This window comes from Delphinus delphis, chromosome 1 (assembly GCF_949987515.2).
Source record: "Delphinus delphis chromosome 1, mDelDel1.2, whole genome shotgun sequence".
In the NCBI taxonomy this organism is placed as follows: Eukaryota; Metazoa; Chordata; class Mammalia; order Artiodactyla; family Delphinidae; genus Delphinus; species Delphinus delphis.
This window is the reverse complement of record NC_082683.1, coordinates 15,096,473-15,115,782: the sequence shown is the minus strand read 5'-3', so window position 1 is coordinate 15,115,782 and position 19,310 is coordinate 15,096,473. Positions and strand designations below refer to the sequence as shown.

The 19,310-nt window shown below is 41.1% G+C and overlaps 1 protein-coding gene across 1 annotated transcript in view; it reads right to left on the bottom strand.

The window, feature by feature from the left end:
- Positions 1-1,952: 1,952 nt before the first annotated feature.
- The window catches only part of OTUD3 (OTU deubiquitinase 3), a 29,203-nt gene continuing 11,845 nt past the window's right edge, over positions 1,953-19,310 (bottom strand). The window contains exons 3-8 of the mRNA XM_060015458.1: positions 18,849-18,961; positions 15,155-15,277; positions 10,116-10,247; positions 9,467-9,563; positions 8,081-8,265; positions 1,953-7,080 (exon numbers count right to left, since the gene is read on the bottom strand). Of these exons, the coding sequence (XP_059871441.1) occupies positions 6,904-7,080; positions 8,081-8,265; positions 9,467-9,563; positions 10,116-10,247; positions 15,155-15,277; positions 18,849-18,961 (827 nt within the window). The 3' untranslated portion in view covers positions 1,953-6,903. The remainder of the gene's footprint in view (positions 7,081-8,080; positions 8,266-9,466; positions 9,564-10,115; positions 10,248-15,154; positions 15,278-18,848; positions 18,962-19,310) is intronic.

Genomic DNA, 19,310 nt, shown 5'->3' with positions numbered 1-19,310 from the left:
AAGAAAGGAGTTCCCAGTCCTTCTCCAAACGAATTGTATACCCTTAATAAACTGTCCCAAACACGTGGGACATCCTACTCTCCCACTGGAGGGGTTTGCTTATGCTGGTGCTTCAGGCCCAAATATCTTAGCTTCCTATTTCCACCTCCTATCTTCCCTTTCATGCCTCGTCTAAATGTCACTTCCTCCACGGAGCCTTCCTTGATTTCCCTTCTGAACTCACAGCCCTCCTATCAGTACCTCCTTTTACGGTCTGTGTTCTCTTGGGTCATAGTTAACATATCCGCTTTCACTGCTGGGCTGAAAGGTTTTCGAGGACAAGGTCCATGTCTGATTCAATGCCCAGAAACAAAGACTCCAACACAGCACAGGTTCAGTAAATGATGGATGGATTCTTGGCTGTTTGGATTGGTGAATAAATTGAACAAAAACTGAGCATCTTGAGATATCTAAATCCCTCTACCACAGGGAAATTCAGACAAGCTTCTCCAAGGTGGAGAATTTTTCCTTCTGCCAAGCCAGAATCCATGAATCAGCAAGATCGTTCTCGATCCTATTCAACCCAGAAAGTTCTAAATCGCTGCATCACTATGGTCTGAGGGCCCACCCTGTCCAGCAGTCCAGTCAAAATCATATCGGAGCAGAGCATGTTATGACAAATTTTGGTTGTATCTCAAGGCCAACATGCACTTTCTGTGCATCTGGCAAACGGGTAACTTTAAACCTGGGGGTTTCAACCCTGTTTTCTCCTAGACAACCATAAGCAGTTAACAAGAGGGGACACGGGAGCTGCCACTTTCCCTCTTATGGTATCTCAATCTTTGGCACCACAACTTGTCACTCACCCAGAGTAAGCGAGGCTATAGCCTGGAGGAAAATGTAAATAATAAACTGTGTTCTCTAATTATCCCCTATGTGGCCTGAGGACACTTCCGCCCTTACAGACTCATCCAATCTCACGGGTCACCGAGACCCAGCCAGGAAGCCCCACGGCCCCCCGCCCCAGCTGAACCACTGCGGAATGGAATTAAGGAGGCCACGGAAGTCTTCCAACGCGGGGAGGGGACACTTACATCGGGACAGCACTCCGGTTCTAGCAGATCTTTCAGAAAGATTCTCAGTTGGGTTAACAGAGTCCAGAGTCTGGGCCTCGGGGGCTCAGGAACTGGATAGCATTTGTGCACCCAGAAGGCTCTTGGTCACGGAATGAGGCAAAAATCACACAGGGAGGACAGTGCCCAAGGGGGGTCGGCCTTGCCAGTAGCTGGAGAATTCTTCCACCCAGGGTGGTACCGGACACTGTTCAGTGCCAAGATCCTGCAGAAACAATTCAAAGGCTGCTTGATGAGCACAAACATAGACCAAGAGCGAGCAGGAGGCTCGAGGCCAAAATCATGAGGCCGCGGCGAGGCTGGTGAGATGGCAGCGATCTTGACCTGTGACTGGCCCTGGAGCCCTGGAGCCCCGTGCGAGCAGCGCCCTGCTGCACGGGCCAAAGGGTCCCCTCCCTCTGGTTTTCTGTGGCCGCCCTTCCCCCTCCCGAGGACCTCTTCCAGGTGAGTCCGTGCAGTCACCGCTGCCCACGTGCGCCTGGGGGAAGATGCTCCCTCCTGGAATGGGATCAAACCAAGCCCCCGAGTTCTAGAGAAACCCCAAGGTGGAAGCCAAAAGACAGCTGCTCTGTATTTAGACAACTACGAACTATCAGAGACGTTCTTAGATACCAGGCAGAAATCTGAGGGATGGCCCTGCCAGTGTGTGCGGCAGCCATACTCCCCTGGACGGAAGCTACAATCAGCTGCTTAAGCTCAGTGAGACCCCAGACGAGCATACACTTGGAAAAACGGGCACATCTTCCGTGCCAAGGTCTCTAAGGAGGACATTTCCCAGCATGCTCTGTCTCATGCAAACGGCGGCCAGACAGTGACAAAAACAACTTGAAACTTTGTCTTTAAACTAGAATTTATTGGTATACAAAACTCCATTTCATAGATAAAGTGGCACATCTTTGCAGCTTCTATTGCACCAAGTATTGAAGATTAAAAACACAAAAAAAGAAACATTTGGTTTTGAAAACACTGCAAATAGCCAAGTACAGTACTTTGGTAAATAAAAAATAAAATGGTTCAGAGTAACACAATCTGAGGAAAGAAACATCCTGGAGGAAATGAACTATGGACATCAGACAATGGTCACATTCCCCCCGTCCAGCTCCACAGATAAGGCAAGACTTGCTAAGTCTATGGATCATGACCCCACAGAGGTCTTAAATATCTTCGGACTGCAGTGAGGACAAGTATAGTGCAATTAGAAAAAAAGAGAAGGTGGCTGAGCCTGTGAAGGCCCCTGTGTTCTCCACAGACCCACCTGCCCTCCTTCATAAAGGGGATTAACACCCACCAGCGCTTCTACATCAGCAAGAGGAACACGGAGGTTTGATGTCCGACCCCTGGCTCTTTTCTTCTTCTCACGGAGCTCGGTGCTGGTGGCAGACGCTGGAAGGGTAGCCAGGGAGGCCGAGGGCCCTTCTCCCCAAGGAAGATGAACCAGGAGAGGAGCCCACACCCGCATTCCTCAAGTTCTGGTTGAGGGACCTGCCAGGGGATCAAACCACAGGCTGAGGTCGTGACTGTGCTCAAACAGCTCCCACAGATGACTGGCAACAGTGAGCTGCTGGATGCCGAGATGCGGAGGACGAGGGGCAGACCACCGAGGTCTCGCCCAGCGGCCACTACCTTCCAGGGCTGCAGCACAGCGAGCAGGGATAGTTCCGGGCCCAGGGGCATGCCCTGCTTAAACCACAGTCACCACGCAGAAGGCCGCGCTCTCACAGAAATTGTTCTCTACCGGTACCAGCCCCCTCTCAGGTAACTTTGCGAGAATGCTAAACGTTTCAATCAAGCTACAGAGTAGTCTGAACTAGGAGAGCGAGGCTCTAGAAGGTAATTCCTCAGAGGAGATGGTTAAGAGCCTGAGGTTTTTACAGGGAACGTTACCTTGGACAGACGCAGCCAAGCGGTCAACGAGGCCCAGCTCCTCCCCGGAGCCGGGCCCTGTGCGCACCTTCTGAGTTCCGTACTGTGCAATGCACTTCGCGCCGGGTGCTCAGTGTCTCCACTTCAATCCAATTATCCACTCCCCCTCCCGCACGTGACAGCAGAAGATCTGCTATCATTTACATATACCGTCGAGACCTTCAACTTAACAACATCAATGGAAAAATACAATTTGCTTTAGAGTCAGGAAAACACACCTTGTAGAAAGCGCCCTTATTAAATCACCTCAGAACAACCGTCGGAAGGCCCCAGAGTTCGAGCAGCGCCTGTTCTGAAGGCTGAGATGAACAAAACAGTGAATAATGAAAATGTCAAAACACAAAAACTGCATCAGACTCTGAGTCTAAAGGTTTGCTATAGATAGAGCCTTGAGGTAAAAACAGGTGAAGAGCTACGCATCCACCCAAAATGGGAGTCAGGGAGGGCCACAGATGTGACATTGAAACTACAAAGCTCCACCGTCACCCCATCCACACAGACCCTTCTGGTCAGGGTGAGAGTTAGTCAGCTCTGACTAGGAACCCAAGTTTCCTTCAACTGACTGCCCATTCGAGTTGAACGTCTCACAGAGGTAAAACTGACAGCATTCTATGTGGACACGATAAAACCCAGGCAGTCCAGTTTCTCAGAATGAGAGAAACTGCACACGGATGACAGGGACTCACTACGAGCACAGTTCAATGCCAAGTCCATCTGATATCTACCTGTTTAACATGGGAGCAGCTCTCCCCCCTCAGCATGGCCCTCCCCCCACCCCAGGACAGTATCATTTCGAACCGTCAAAGCTCCCCAGGGAAGCAGGCAGCACCATGAGAAATGACCTACACAAAGGCCCACTCTAGCTGCCCCACGATGGAGCTCCCACTTCACAAGCCCTCAGAATCACAATAGGTAGGGAAGTGTTTTCAGAGCTTACAAAAGAAACTACAGACAAGCTCAACTAACACTTAAGATTCTTCTTTCTGCCACAATTCTTCAACCAGACTTCACTCCTGAAAGCGTATTTCCTATTATTGAAAAATTAAATATACATATACATTCTTTCTCTAATATCTCCTGGTGGCAACTATATTAATTCAGAAGTTGCGATTCTATGTTGTTTCAATACATCTACCTCTCTAGTACAAAGCTGATGCTACTAAAATTTTATTTTGTATTTTGACCTTTAAAAAAATCTTTTTTTAAAATCCATAAAACCTTTATATACAGTTTATAAGACTAGTAAGCAGCTATGGACCACAGCCTCATCCCCCTTCTCCTGACCAAAGCTACCGAGACAATCGCACATAACAAACCTCTAACAGCCACAGAGGTTAAGAAAGAGTCGCCTCCTACTACGCGGTTCACCTGAGTAACTACACCCGGTAACCGTCACTGACCAGTCATCCCAGGACTAAACATGCTGGGCCTCCATTTTGGCTGCCAATAAAGTAGTTCTCACGTGCCTACCAAGGCAACCAAGTACTACATGGATTCCATCTACCTCATACTTCGGTGGGACTGAGGCAGTGAAGGCTAAATTTAAACCCTTAGCTAGAAGTTATCACTAAAGTTGGATACACGTTCCCCATTCCTAATAATTAACATACTAAACACAGACCAATTATAACTGGAAAACTATGAAATGGTAATAAAAGAAAACTACTGAAGCCATTTGATTAGTTTTTAAAACCACTGTTATTTTACCCAAGAAATGCCGAAGCCTATGATCAGAATTAGGTAATTTATAAATAAATGTGCCCAGTATTCTTTAGCAACTTTTTAGCAACTTCTAAAACCCAACAGGAAAAAACAAAAACCCAACAGGGCCCAAGGCCACCTTCATTAACCAAGTAAATAAAGCGATCCTACTACTTCTGACAACGGGTCTCCCTCAAGCGATTTCTGACTCCTAATTCTGCTGAATTTCTGGTACGCAATCAGTCTTTCTGAGGGGATCTGGTCTCCTGTACTCTCACAGTACAAGACAGACAAGAAAGAGTGCTCGCTCAGAAACGCTCAGCCAGGATCGGGAACGTGCCCAGAGTTAAAAGCCAAGAGAACAGATCCTGAAGCACTGGACCTCACTCCCTTGGAGACAGCGAGACAACGGAGACCCCTCACTTGTCTGGACTGAGTACTAGAGGCTCTAACTCAGGACTCCGCAGTGTGCAAAGAAAAAATGCTGTGCAGTTTCTAAATCTGCTACGTATTACGACGCGCTGTACCAGGATGTTCTGGGAGCGCCTCCAAGAGACTACTGATGCTCCAACCACAAAGTCACCGAAGCCAAACAAACGAAAAATTAAAATGCATCACCAAAACCACAGAAGGCAAACCACCTGCTGATAAAGGCAATCCAATGAATCCAAGGCCAGCCCACACGACGATATGTTCATACGTGTCAAAACCTTTTTATAGTTTTTCCCTTTGCCTCGGAACTCTGATAATTTTGAAATCTGAGATGGGGGAGGTAACTAATAATTTACCTTTTGATTCAGCATATATTATTTCTCCAAATATTAGGTCCCCAAAAGGCAAAGAGAGTCCAAGATTGGCCACTTCATACATTCGTTTTAAAGTTCACATTCACCTAATTCGGTTTGAGGAATGCAATCTCTCCACCGCCCAAATCTATTTCAGCACTGTGGAGTCATTTGAAGGCCTCAGCCAAAGTAAGTTCTCTGCCCTGCTAGTCTAACCTAAGTCACTGACAACTTCTGGAGGGTGCTGGAGAGTGTTTTGAACAGCAAAATCCCCAAACAGGGCTTAACTAAAAAGAAGTTAAGTGCAGCGTTTTATGGGATTTCATTTTCACAATACTAAGAAAATTCAGCAAAGGGTCAAGTTACCTTTTATCTCTCTGAAGGCATCTTTCTAAATCCAGAATAGTAAGGAAGAAAAGACAGTTACTTACTTAAAATGTGAACGTGAAAAGCCTTAGAAATCCTTCCAGACACCCCCAACCCCCCACCCCATATCAATTACCTCTTCAGACTTCTTCCTGAGCAAAATCTCAGGACTCTCTTGACTTCTGCCTTTCCAACTATGGCTTCTGCGCTCCCCGCTATCAGAATCCCAGAACTGTATCATAAGCACTGATGATACACTGTCTTCTCGTTGTCAAGAAACAAGTACAAACTACTCAGCAACACTACAGATTTTCCGGCAAAGCCCAGGCCTAATTAACAGTCTGGCCTATTTATCATATGGCTTGAGTGCAAACGAACCAACAGCACCTGCATCCCATCTGAGCATCAGAATCAGGAAGAAGAGAAACGCAGCTATTTAATTTCCACCCTGACTACAGGCCACAACCTTCACATCCTATTACTTTGGGAAAACACTTCCTGAATTATTTTCTGATTAACTTGCATTAGAAGAAAGTTAATTCTAAACATGTACCTGAGTTGGACATCATTTATAAACTATCCTGCATATGAATGTCTGTTTGAAAATGAAAGAGAAACAAAGGAAACTTGTCATTCTGAATTTCTAGCAATTAATCTAAACTACTTCATGAACAATTACAGTGAAACCCCGAGTGTTAAGGAAAGATCCCGGGGTCACCAAACTCTGATTTTCAGGGCAAATAAAACCACACTTAAAAAGGGTTTTTTTGACCTAACTATCCACCCCTAAAAGTCGATATTTTAATTATGGAACATGAATGGCTTCACTGCACTTTCATTAAATAAGACACATCACTGACAAAACTGAACAAAAAAGGAGGCAGCTTGAAGGAAACTAACTCAGTGTGTGATTCTGTGGGTTGAGTTTTGTTTTGTAAAAGGATGGCCTCGCTGGAAAGCCTGGCACACGGCCCTCCGTTTTCCATTCCCTTCTCACAACTCCCAGGAGGCCAGAGTCAGATGTTGAGAGCCGCGAAAGTCTTCACCAAGGTGACCTGGGTGCTCGCGTCTGCTTCACTTCTGTTGTTGTCCCTGTGGCTACTCCTGCTCTCCAGGGCTTTGTGACGGTGCCTCTCCTCCTGTCGTTTCTTCTTCTCTAGTCGCTGCTGTTCTCGCCTCTGTTTGTTCGTGACCTGAAAGAGAAGACTGCCACCTGAGTCACCTGCACGGGGACACAGGCTGCACCAGTGGACGGGAAATGCAGGGCTGACAGATGCAAAGGTTACAGACTGCCTTTCAACGAGAACAGAGAAAACCCACCTAACAGACCAAAAATGATTCATTTCCCATTACTGCTCAAATTTACATTTAAATTTATACCCTCTTGCTGAGCTAGCAAACGAAATCAATTCCATTCTCCTCATAAACCAAGTCAAAATGAACTAAAGAAACATTAACCCTAGTCCAGCAGGAGGTAACACTCAAACATGCCATAGGATGCCTTCCTGTACATAATTTATTGCCCCAGGGGATCCTAACAAAATCCTCAGAAGCTTATCACATCTTAGCCTCTGCCTGTGACCTTTTACATTACGTTGCATTTTGAGCTCAGAATTTCCTGGTGAAAGTCTTTACGATAAGTTCCAAATTCAGTAAAATTAATGGTGTCTTATACTACTCGTGGGAGTGGGGTTCGGAAGGGAGCAGTACAACCCTTCAGGGAAGCATTTGACAATTTACCAAAAGACCTTAAAAAGATTCAAATATCCATGCCCTTAACCTGTTAATTCCATTTCTGGGATTCTAGCCAAGCAAATAATGCAAAATACTAAGACTTATACACAAAGATGTTCACTGAAGGTGATGGTATTTACACAAAAATGGGATTCAATCACATGGGTTAGCACGGAAAGCACCCACACACGCAGTAATGTTAGGCGGGAAATGGAGCCGATCCGCGTGTATGAGTATGAATTCACGGTATACTTCCTTCTAGCCATCACTGCAAAGTCCAGGCAGGACAGGTGAGGTCTTCCCTCCACTTCATGATATACCCTCATGCGCTCCCTGTATTTCCTACAGTAACCACTTTCATAGATCAAGAGAAAATCACACACTAAATTGAGCTCCAAGTTCCCTCCACGCCACCGAATTACAGCAGCCCATTTGCCCTTGCAGCCCCATCTTTCCTACCTTTGGGAGGTGATTTTTATTTGCTTTGTTTTCTTCACTAGGGCTGGCCCGAGACTTATCGTTTTCAGTTCTGCCTTCATTTAAGCCCTGATTTCCAAAGATTCTGGTGCCACTGCCACCCTCCTCCCATAAAGGGTCACACTGCTTCAGCACTCGGCCACTGGACTCAAGGTTCTCCTCTGCATCTTCCGAAGAAAGATATTTTGTTAAATTGAAAACCTAAGGTAGTTACACAATGCGATTATTGTTAAATGACTCCAAAATTACCCAGGTCCCTAGATCACTGGCATTTGGAGAGCAAGTTTCCTTGAGGCAAAATTCTAATATCAAGTCAATACAGTGGGGAACATAAGGAAAAAATAATTGGTAAAAATCGGAAGATAAATTTTAAAATAACCTGTTGACCACCAGTCTTATCATCAGCTTCCTACCAGCTGAGTGCTTTGTTTTGTTAGATTAAACCACTTTTTAACATGAATTTTTAGGGGGAAATCTTTCATTTGTACTCCAAAACCAGAAAGGAAACAAGATCTACAGCTGTGCTCTCCAATACAGTAGCTACAAGCCACACGTAGCTATTTAAATTAAAATTAAATAAAGTTAAATAAAATTTTAAACTTAGTTCCTCAGTCAGTCTCGCTTAGCCACATGTCAAGTACATACCATATGGGATAGCACAGACACTGCATAGCGTTATTTTAAAATCACAAAGACCAAGTTACTTACAGCTTTCTAAGAAGGCATAGCAAATATGTAAGGAGGATAATAAAATACCCAATCAGAAAACTATAATGCCAGGAACAGTATGTGGCACATAATGTCTGGCAATAAATATTGAAATCATTTAAAATAAATAACTTGAGAAAACAGTTCATTGTTAACAACTTTTTTCCTTCCTCTGAATCACAGAATTAAACTCAGTTCAAGCAAAAAGAAATTCTGAATTATCACCAGTTGACAGGTGCCAGTAATTTAAATATTTCCATTAGAAAAATAATTTTTCTCTCCATTCCATTTCAATGATCATTTTGGTATTATAACGGGATCTTATTTCTAAAAGGCTAAAGTCTTCCCTGACATTTTCCATTCCTCCAAAACTGAGCTAGGTGGCCTTTTCATGCATTCCCCTAGCAGCCTGTACCCACACTTCATTATGTCTTATTATACCAATTTACTTATCTCTCTCCACCAAGCCCCTCCCCACCCCAGACTATACTCTCTCTGACACAGGGCTGGCACCTAGTAAAAAAACACCTGTCATATATAAAGCTGCTGAATGAATAAATAACAATATAATTATTACCTGTCACTTGATTAAAAATAAGTATTTGGAAAATCACCCACATAATCATTTTGAAACCTTATAAATATCAATCATGGACTTACTATTTCTTTTCCCCTGGTTCATCTGGAGCATGGCAATTATCGCAGATTCAATATTATAATTTTCAGCTTCCAGGTTCTGGACTATCAAATTAAAATCCTATGAAAGAAACAAAGGAACACATCAAGACTCTGGGTATACTTTTCTACCTATCTCTACATCAATAATCTGACAAACAATTTTATAAACTTTTGCATGTAAAAGTGTAAGTGGACTCAAGCAATGTGCAGTCTATTCCTTAGAATGTTAATAAAAAGCAACCTATTCTAAAAATAAACAAAAGGATGTCATTGAGGCAAGGTTTCAAGACCCTCCATTTAGAAAATGTCTTAATTTTCAGTAAGGTTAATCACCTGAAATAACCATTTAATAAAATGAATTCTTATAAAACCGCACTAGTCAGAAAATAATAAACCCACATACTTCCTTAGGATTTTGAACAGTATTGGATAAAGTCTAGCAAACAAGAGAGAAATGAATGAACATCTCTCATTAAACTGTATCACATAAGCTAATTAAACTACAAATATCATGGGCCTATTTTGGCCCATCAGCTGTCAGCATGCTAGAGTGATGCCACGAAACTAGCAGATAAACTAGGCACAGCAATGCCTGTCTATAAACCACTGTTACTGCGTGACAAATACTAACTGAACATCCAGTTGCATTGCAAACTTTCTGGACAGCATCTTCTACTTCATCTCTCAGGTCATCTTCAAAGTCAACTCCCTTTGTTTTGATCTTCTCTCTTTTATTTGATTCATCTTGATGAAGCATCTGAAACTAAAGTACACAGAAAGAGTAATAATCATGAACTCCAGCAAACTATGTTCAGAATCTGCAATACAGGAAGACCCTCTAATCTCAAAAACATTTAAATATATGGGAAAAGATTCCAGTGACAATCTTAAAGGAATAGCAATCACTAGGCTAAATTTTATCCAGACACTGAGATTCCAGGCCACAACTGAAGTATTAAAAAGAAAGGCCCAAGATATGGGATAAACTGTTCAGTAAAAATGGCATTAGCGCGCCTACAGCTTCTAGAGACCAACATTTTGGCAATGACTGCTGACTCAGACAGCACATATCTGTCTCAGCCGGTTTCCAGAGCTGTGAGCTTAGTAACAGAATCGATCCTCTACACTAGCACCCAATGAGCTTTTTCAGCAGGACAACTCATCTTGAAGAAACACACATACAACTCTCATCTGGTTCCCTAGGCCCTGTTTGATCATCAGCAAGCTGCAATGTGCTGGAGCTCCTGTCCCAACAAGATTATCACAGGTGAGCGTGACTCGTTTAACCTCATGTGCTATCACCACACTCAAGGGTACCTGTCAAATTCTAAAAACTTGAAGAGCCGCTCACTTGGTATCCACAGGCCTTTACAACCTAAACCCATTTCAGAAAAGCTAAAATCATCCCTCTGTGGCTCCCAATCACTTTCTCCCCCTGCTTGCTATTAATGCAGGGAGACAGGAAATGAGCAAGGACATCTCCACTTTTGCATGTAGAAGTGTAAGTAGACTCTAGCAATGTCAGTCTACTCCTTAGAATGTTAATAAAAAGCAACCTATTCTAAAAATTTACCCTAACCATTTGGCTATGTGTAGCAAGTCTTTGAAATTCATCCAAAGGAAATCATGTCAAGTATAGAAAGGATTTTTGTTAAAGCGCTCCTCACAGCGCCACTAAGAGTGGTGAATAATTGGAAACACCTAAAGGTTTCATAGTGTGAGTATGGTGAAATAACCACGGTAAATCCACAGAATGATGCTTCATTCCCATTCAAGTAAGGTACACAACAAGGATTTTCACCACCACCATGATTATTTAACCATGTCTTGGAGGTAACAGCAATGCAATTAGCGCCCCCCCCCAAAAAAAAAGAAAAATTAGAAGCATAGAGCTGAAAAGGAAGAAGTTATCGCTATCTGCAGATAATATAATTCTATACCTTAAAAAAAAAAAGAGAGAGAGAGAATCAACAAAAAAACTACTCCAAACAAAAAGAATTCTGGAAAATCCTATGTTTATAAGGAATGTAAATTGATACAGCCACTATGGTAAACAGTATGGAGGTTCCTTAAAAAACTAAAAATAGAATCACCATGTGACCCAGCAATCCCACTACTGGGCATGTACCCAGAGAAAACCATAATTCAAAAAGACACATGCACCCCAATGTGCACTGCAGCACTATTTACAATAGCCAGGTCATGGAAGCAACCTAAATGCCCACTGACAGATGAATGGATAAAGAAGATGTGACACATATATACAATGGAATATTACTCAGCCATAAAAAGGAACGAAATTGGGTCATTTGTAGAGACGTGGATGGACCTAAAGACTGTCATACAGAGTGAAGTAAGTAAGAAAAACAAATACCTTATATTAATGCATATATGTGGAGTCTAGAAAAATGGTACAGATGAACCAGTATGCAAGGCAGAAATAGACACAGATGTAGAGAACAAACGTATGGACACCAACGGGGGAAAGCAGTGGGGGGTGGGGGCGGGTGGTGGCATGAATTGGGAGATTGGGATTGACATGTAGACACTAATCTTTTAAAGTACATGTATCTTTTAAAAAGAAGTAAAAATAACAAGTGCTGGTGAGGATGTGGAGAAAGCAGACCCCTCAATACGCTGCTGGTGGGAATGTAAAATGGTGCAGCTATGCACTGTGGAAAACAGTGTGGCAGTTTCTCAAAGAGTTTAAGATAGAATTACCATATGATCCAGCAATTTCACTCCTAGATATACAGTTGGCGGGTTTGGACTAAACGGTCCACTTGTACAGATTTTTTTCAGTAGTGAGTACTACAGTACTACACAATTCACGACTGGTCAAACCCAAAGATGCAGAACTGCAGATACGGAAGCTCAGATACAGACAGTCAACTGTAAGTTGTACTTGGATTTTCAGCTGCACATGACCGGCACCCCTGACCCCTGTGTTGTTCACAGGTCAACTGTATATCCAAAAGGTTGAGAACAGGTACTCAAATACGATACACACATATTCATAGCAGCACTATTCACAACAGCCAAAGAGTATGAAACCACCCAAATGCCCGTCAACAGATGAAAGGATAAACAAAATGTGATATATCATACAATGGAATATTATTCAACCTTGAAAAGAGCGAAGTACTGATAAGTGCTATGACATGGATGAACCCTGCTAAGGAAAGCCAGACACAAAAAGTCACATAGTGTGTGATGCCATTTATAAGAAATGTCCAGGATAAGTAAGTCCACAGAGACAGAAAGTAGACTGGTGGTGGCTGGGATAGAAAAGGAATGGGGAATGACTGCTTAATGGGCACCAAGTTTTCTTCGCGGTGATGAAAATGTTTTGGAACTGGATGGAGGAAGTGGTTACACAGCTTTATAGGTGTTTTCAGTGCCACTGAATCATATACTTTAAAATGGTGAATTTTCTGTTGTGTGAATTTTACCTCAATTAAAAAGTAAGAAAATTCTCTAGCATAGCTGGGTATGTACATAATTAACATTTTGTTAACAAATCTCACATATACAAATATAAAGGGGAAAAAGATCCTTTCCTAACAACAGGAACAGAAAACATAAAACATCTAAGAATAACTCAGTAAAAAATGGGAAAGGGCTATATGAAAAAAGTGCTCCCGCAGATCGCCAAAAAGTCAACGAAACAAATAAAAAGCGTATCAGCTTCCCGGCTAGGAAGATTCAACATCATAAAGAAGAAAATTTTTGCTTGTTAATCTATTAATTTAATGAGATCCAATAAAAGCAAATTATCAACAGGACTTCTTTTTAACTAGACAAACATATTCTAACACTCATATATAAAACAGAAAAAGCAAGAATATACAGGAAATCAAAAAATAAAAGAAAGTAACAATGAGTGAAGAGTTCTACTAGATTTTCAAATACACTGTTTCTTAACTAAAACAATGAACACATTAACATATGAAGAGAAAAACCAGTGGAATTGAACCAATGTCTAGAAATAGACCCAACTACACATGGGAATTTATTATATGAAAAAAGCAGCATTTTAAATCAGTGGACAAAAGACATGTAATTAATAAACAGTTCGGGTTCAACGAGGTAACCACAAGGAAAAATATACAGTTGGATCCATACCTCACACCTATATATCAACATAAATCCCAAATAGACACAAGATCTAATTTCTTTTAAAAAATGAAAGTACAGAAGGACTAAAATAAACTATGGGAGAATTCTTTTTAACCTCAGAGTGGGAAGAGCTTCCTAATCATGACCCAAAACCCAGAAGACATTTATATGTTGTCTTGAAAACTTGATAAATTTAGCCACATAAAAATTTAAAATTCCTTCAGAGCAAAGATAATATGGGAAAGAATAAAAAGACAAATGACAGACTGTGAAAAATTTGCAACTCATACCACAAATAGAGGCTAATTTCCCTAATACATAACGATTTCCTAAAAATCATTAAGAAAATTGAACAGGAAAAAAATGGACAAAAACATGAATACAGTTCACACAAAAAAGGACAAAAGTAGGTTTTAAACACAAGAAAAGATGCATAAGCTCACTAATAAGAAAAATACAAATTAAAACTATGTTAAGAAAACTATTTTTTCCCTAACAGTGACACAGATTTAAAAACTTGATAACACACTGTGCTGGCAAAGGTGCAGAAGAGACACATATTGCAAGTGGGAGTGTAAACTGACTAAGACTTCTACAGAGAGCAACTTGGCAATATCTACCAAAATTATAAAGGCACACATCCTCTGATGTAGTAAGAACCTTCTAGGAATTTATTCCACAAATACACTCGCACGTGTGTGAAAAGATACACATATAAGGCACTGCATGTTGTTTGTAAAAGCAAAGTTTGAAAGCCATCTAGAAGTCCATCAAAGGGACTATTCAAGCACATTATAATGCATCCATACACTAGAACACTATGGAGCCATTTAAAAAGATTTAGGAAGTTCCTTATGTACTGCTATGAATTAAACTCCGAGATATGTTCCATTCGAAAAGCATGGTGCAGAACGGTATACAGAGGATGCTACAATTGTGGATAGGAAGAATGTACTCCAGCAAAAGTGAAATACGTGCACATACTCACATATTTGCTTGATATGTAAAATATCTCTAGGTAATTTTATGATATACTAATAACATTGGTTGCATCCAGGGAGGTAAACAAGGGTGAGAGAGTGACATTTACTTTATTTTTTTAATTACAAAGAAAGTGTCTAATAATGTGAGGAAAGGCTTGTGAAATAATGTTAATGGCAAAAAAGCAGGAAACAAAGCTACACAAATACGAAAACAATAACAAAAATTTTTGATTCTGTGCATTTTAAATTTTCTTCTCTACTTTTTCTATAGTTTCTGAATTTTAGATACAAGGCATGGATTAATTTTAAAACATAAAAGTTATTTTAAATGTTTATATAAATTATATTCATGCAATCATAGCCATCAGCTGTTAGGGAAAGCAAAAGAACAATAATTTTATCTGCTGCTCTCACCTGAACTAACAAAATTTTAAAAAAAATCAAGCCCAGAGATTCTTAAAGGCAACTTTCTATTAAAACATCACTGGTTTTTAGCTCCAGGGCACACAGCTCTCGACCTGGTTCCTGCAGGGCTGAGAATAGAGAAGAAAACGGAGGCTTCACTCACATCAGTCTGGAGGTGTGCAGGCGCTTCTGAGTTGTCGTTGACCCTCCGAACGCTGTCATAGTGCTCTCCATACCGGTACGCGATGTGTAACTCCTGCACGTTGCTCTTATCCGTACCACGAATCTGCAGGCAAAGGAAGGGGAGATGCCAGCGCGGATCTGCACAGTGTCCACTTCAGAAGAGAAACGCCACCTGATTGCCCAGGAAGCCCAGTCAACAGGCTCTATATAGAAGGAATTGGGAATATGACTGCGATATGTCCTAAGCAATTTCTGAGTTATCTTTCTTCCACTCATGTATATATGATTCATTGTGCTTTAATGTGCAACTATATGGATATAAATCCATACAAAAATGCATATTCAAAAACCAGGGGCAGATTTACCATGAAGTTAAATAAGCTTAAGTTTCAGGAGTGTTAGTACCTCTCAGCCCCTCAAATGCACAGGTCCCTTCCAAGAGGGAAGGCCCAGGGGCAGATGCAGATTTGTTGCGCTTGAAACTCAAACAATTTGGGACCCTCTTCGAGAAAAAGAATATAAAATTACATATATAAAATTGCTAGAACTCCTCCCAAGACCTTGAACGGGGCCCCATAAAAATGAAGGACCTGACACTTATGCTTCACTAGCTTCACAGTAAATCCACAGTTTTTTTTAACAAAAATAGCATTTTTCATCAAACACATACTGAGAAACATTAACAACTCAAAACATCCCACTTATATCAATTTCAAAATAAAATTATATACAGTCAGGCAGTACTACTGCGCTGCACAACCTGGAAGCACTACTCACAAGGTGTTCTGTGTGAATGGTGCCCCTGCAGCACAACCCAACCAGAATGGTGCTCCCTGGAGTCATGCAATACAGACGGCCTGAAGTGGAGCCTGGGCATCCCCCCCAATCCACCAACTCTGCAGAAACTCTACAGTAATTCTGAATCTGTCCTTTAGAGAGCCCAGTAACTGTCTATTTGTTAAAACCCCAAAATATCAGCACCTCCTTCTTGTTTTTGCTGAAAGTCACAGGCAGTAAGATACTATTATTAATTTAAACAATATCTGTGGTCTAAAACCACAGCAAAACCATGGAACAAACAGGAACTGCACAGGTCTAGAAGTCAGAACCACGCAAGTTTTCTCCAGGTAGAATATCTAGGTCTCAAAGGGCAGAGGGTCTGGTTTTGACACATGCAAAATAGAGAGAGCACCATTCATCTCCCAGGAAGACTACTGGAAAGGAAATTAGTTGATCAGAATCTCTGAATGACATAATCCCTAAAGCACTTATATATTTAAATAATAATAACACTACATATGCATTATGAATAAGAAAAAATAACTTGACGAACAGTCACCAAATTGTGATGCTCATGGAGAGGGAGACCACAGAGGACTTTCATTTTCTAAGTCACACGTGTCTATATTGTTTACAGAAGCATATATTCCATTTGTAGCCAGAAAAAAAAAACGTACGTTGTGAGTATAAACCTCCTCATTATTAATGTAAGAGCTCTTACCCATGATAGTAGCAACCAATTCAGTTTCAATTCTCAAATTTTATAAGGTGCTTCACTGGGGTGGGGAGAGATGGGGAAAACCTAGTAGACAATTCCAGTATACAGGAAATGTATTTATTTTAAAAACATATACTCTGAATGTTTAGCAAGAGGACACTACAGAAATAAATGTATTTGAAAAAAAAATCTAGTTATGCAGAATTATCTTCCACAACTACCTAGGTAATTAAGAAACTTTAAAAATGGTTATCAAAGGAGGAAAAGGCAACCTACAGTTACTGAGTTGGCCCTGAGTATATTCCTTCAAGAAGAGGATCATTATGCTGTATATTCAAATGATTTTGATGACTTCTGCTAAGCAGTAAAGATTTCAAGACAAAAAATTGGGACAACGAAAGAGGTAACCAGTCTTCTTGGCTCAAAGACATCCTTAGAAAGAGAGAGCCTCACTAAAAATATGATAGCTCTCCCCGATGTCAGTACATGTGACAACACTACCCCAAAGAACAGCACATACAGATATTGTTTCCCATCCTGCTCACTGTATCCCTGCAACGTAAAGTCCTTACCAACCCATGGAGTATCTAATTTATTTTGCTGTAGTGTAATTTTTGTTAAAAGGACATTATGCCAGACACAAAAAGCTATATACTTCCATTTACATGACATTCTGCAAAGGCAAAAACTGTAAGAGACAAATCATATTAGTGGTTACAAGAATCTGGGAGTGGGGAGAGGGGACTAGTGACTGCAAAGGGGCATGAGGTAACTTTTTGGGGTGGTGGAAATATACTGTATATTGATAGTGGTGGTAGTTACATGACTATGTTTGTCAAAACACATAGAACTATACACCGGAGAATGGTGAATTTTGCTACATGTAAATCATATCTCTATAAATGACTTTATTTTTAATGAGCAAAGGCTAAGCAAAGGAATAAGCAATTTACAAAGAAATATATATGCAGGTGGTATAGGAAACCAATGAGGAAAAAAGGCCATTGGTGCCTTGATAATAATATAATATATAGGGATACACCGTGTGTGTATATATACACGTATGGATGTGTCTGTGTGTGTGTAGACTTCCTTAAAACGTGTGACATTGTGATAGTCTCTTCCCAGTCATACATGAATGATTTTATAGTTAAGAGTGTGTGTGAATAACAGGGATACACACTAAAATGTTAATAGTAATTATCTCTGGGGAGTATGATGACTCTGAGTGACTTTTATTTGCCTTTTTTTATTTGCCTTTAATGGGCTTTTCTGAATTTTGAAATTGTTCTATAACCATTATGTTTTATTTTCTAATTAAAAAAAACAAAGTTAGAAATGGGGGAGTAGTGGAGCAGGGGAGAGAGGAAGACTGACAGGAATCACCTGACCAGTCTCCAGGCGCTGAGCCACAAAGTGAAAAGCTCTCTGAGTGCCAGGAGGACGAGTCAGGGGTGGCAGCCTGTGTACAGTTTCACCCCGACCTCTGACCTTCCGTACTCCAGAATGTTCGGTTTGATGGACTGTTTGGGAGACTAGGGCACTTTAGAATAGAATACCAAAGGTAAAGGAGGGTAAGGAAGGCCTAAGCGACTCAGCAGCAGCGTGCTCTGCCATCCCACAGCACAAACGCAACATTTGTTGTAAAATCTTACTTGCTGTAGAAAAACCATTGGAACCGCTATGTATAGCCGGGCAGGGCACAGAAATAGAGCTTGACACCCTAGGCCATGAAATAAATTTTGTTGTTCAGAAATTCTTTTTAGCAACAGCTATTATAGTGAATTTGGTCTTTGTTTTCCTCCATCTAAAAAACAAAAACATATACATGGAACAGATATATTTCAAACTAGAATATGTACGCAAATCCTTTAAATTCTCACTGAGGTATTTTTACAAAATTATCTAAGTTATTTCCACAGGAGGCTCTCCACCCCAAACTACCCAGTTAACTGACTGCTGAGTGACATTTCTGGCAGTTTAAAGGTTTTTGAATTATACTTCAGACTCCATTTGTAATGCAGGGTTTAATTCCAAGCCACCACAAGCTTCCCATCTTGGGTTAAAGTTACCCTGCATAGTTCAATATCATAAGTCAAGCCCCATCATCTGAGGACATCCCCAAAGCTAATTTATAAACAAGAGCTTCACATAAATTCCTGAATAGGCGACCTACCTGCCACAAAGGGGCATTAAGTTGATGAATCACCACATTCAACTGATGATTTCTTGCGAAGGCGACAATTGCATCATTGCCAGCAAATGTTCCAGGCTTTGCCAAACTGGCCACTGCATGGAAAGAGAGAAAGAAAAATGAAGTCTTTATCATAGAAAACTCCAAATGCAAACATGCTTTGGTATAATTTAGTTCTAAATAATGAGAAACAGTGAACATACCTGAAAAAGTCCATTAGCTTTGTCAGTCTACGAATTGAAGCTGGTTAAACAGTACATAGACTCCTACTCAGAAGGGCACCAATCACTCATAAAGAAAGGATTCATTTATTCATTCCTTCGATAGACATTTTCTAAATGCTTCCTAAATGCCTAACTCTACGAGAGACACTGGAAACGTGACAATAACCGTAACAGTTTGCATTAGTGAGGCTTATTATGTGGCAAGCACCGCTCTACTCAC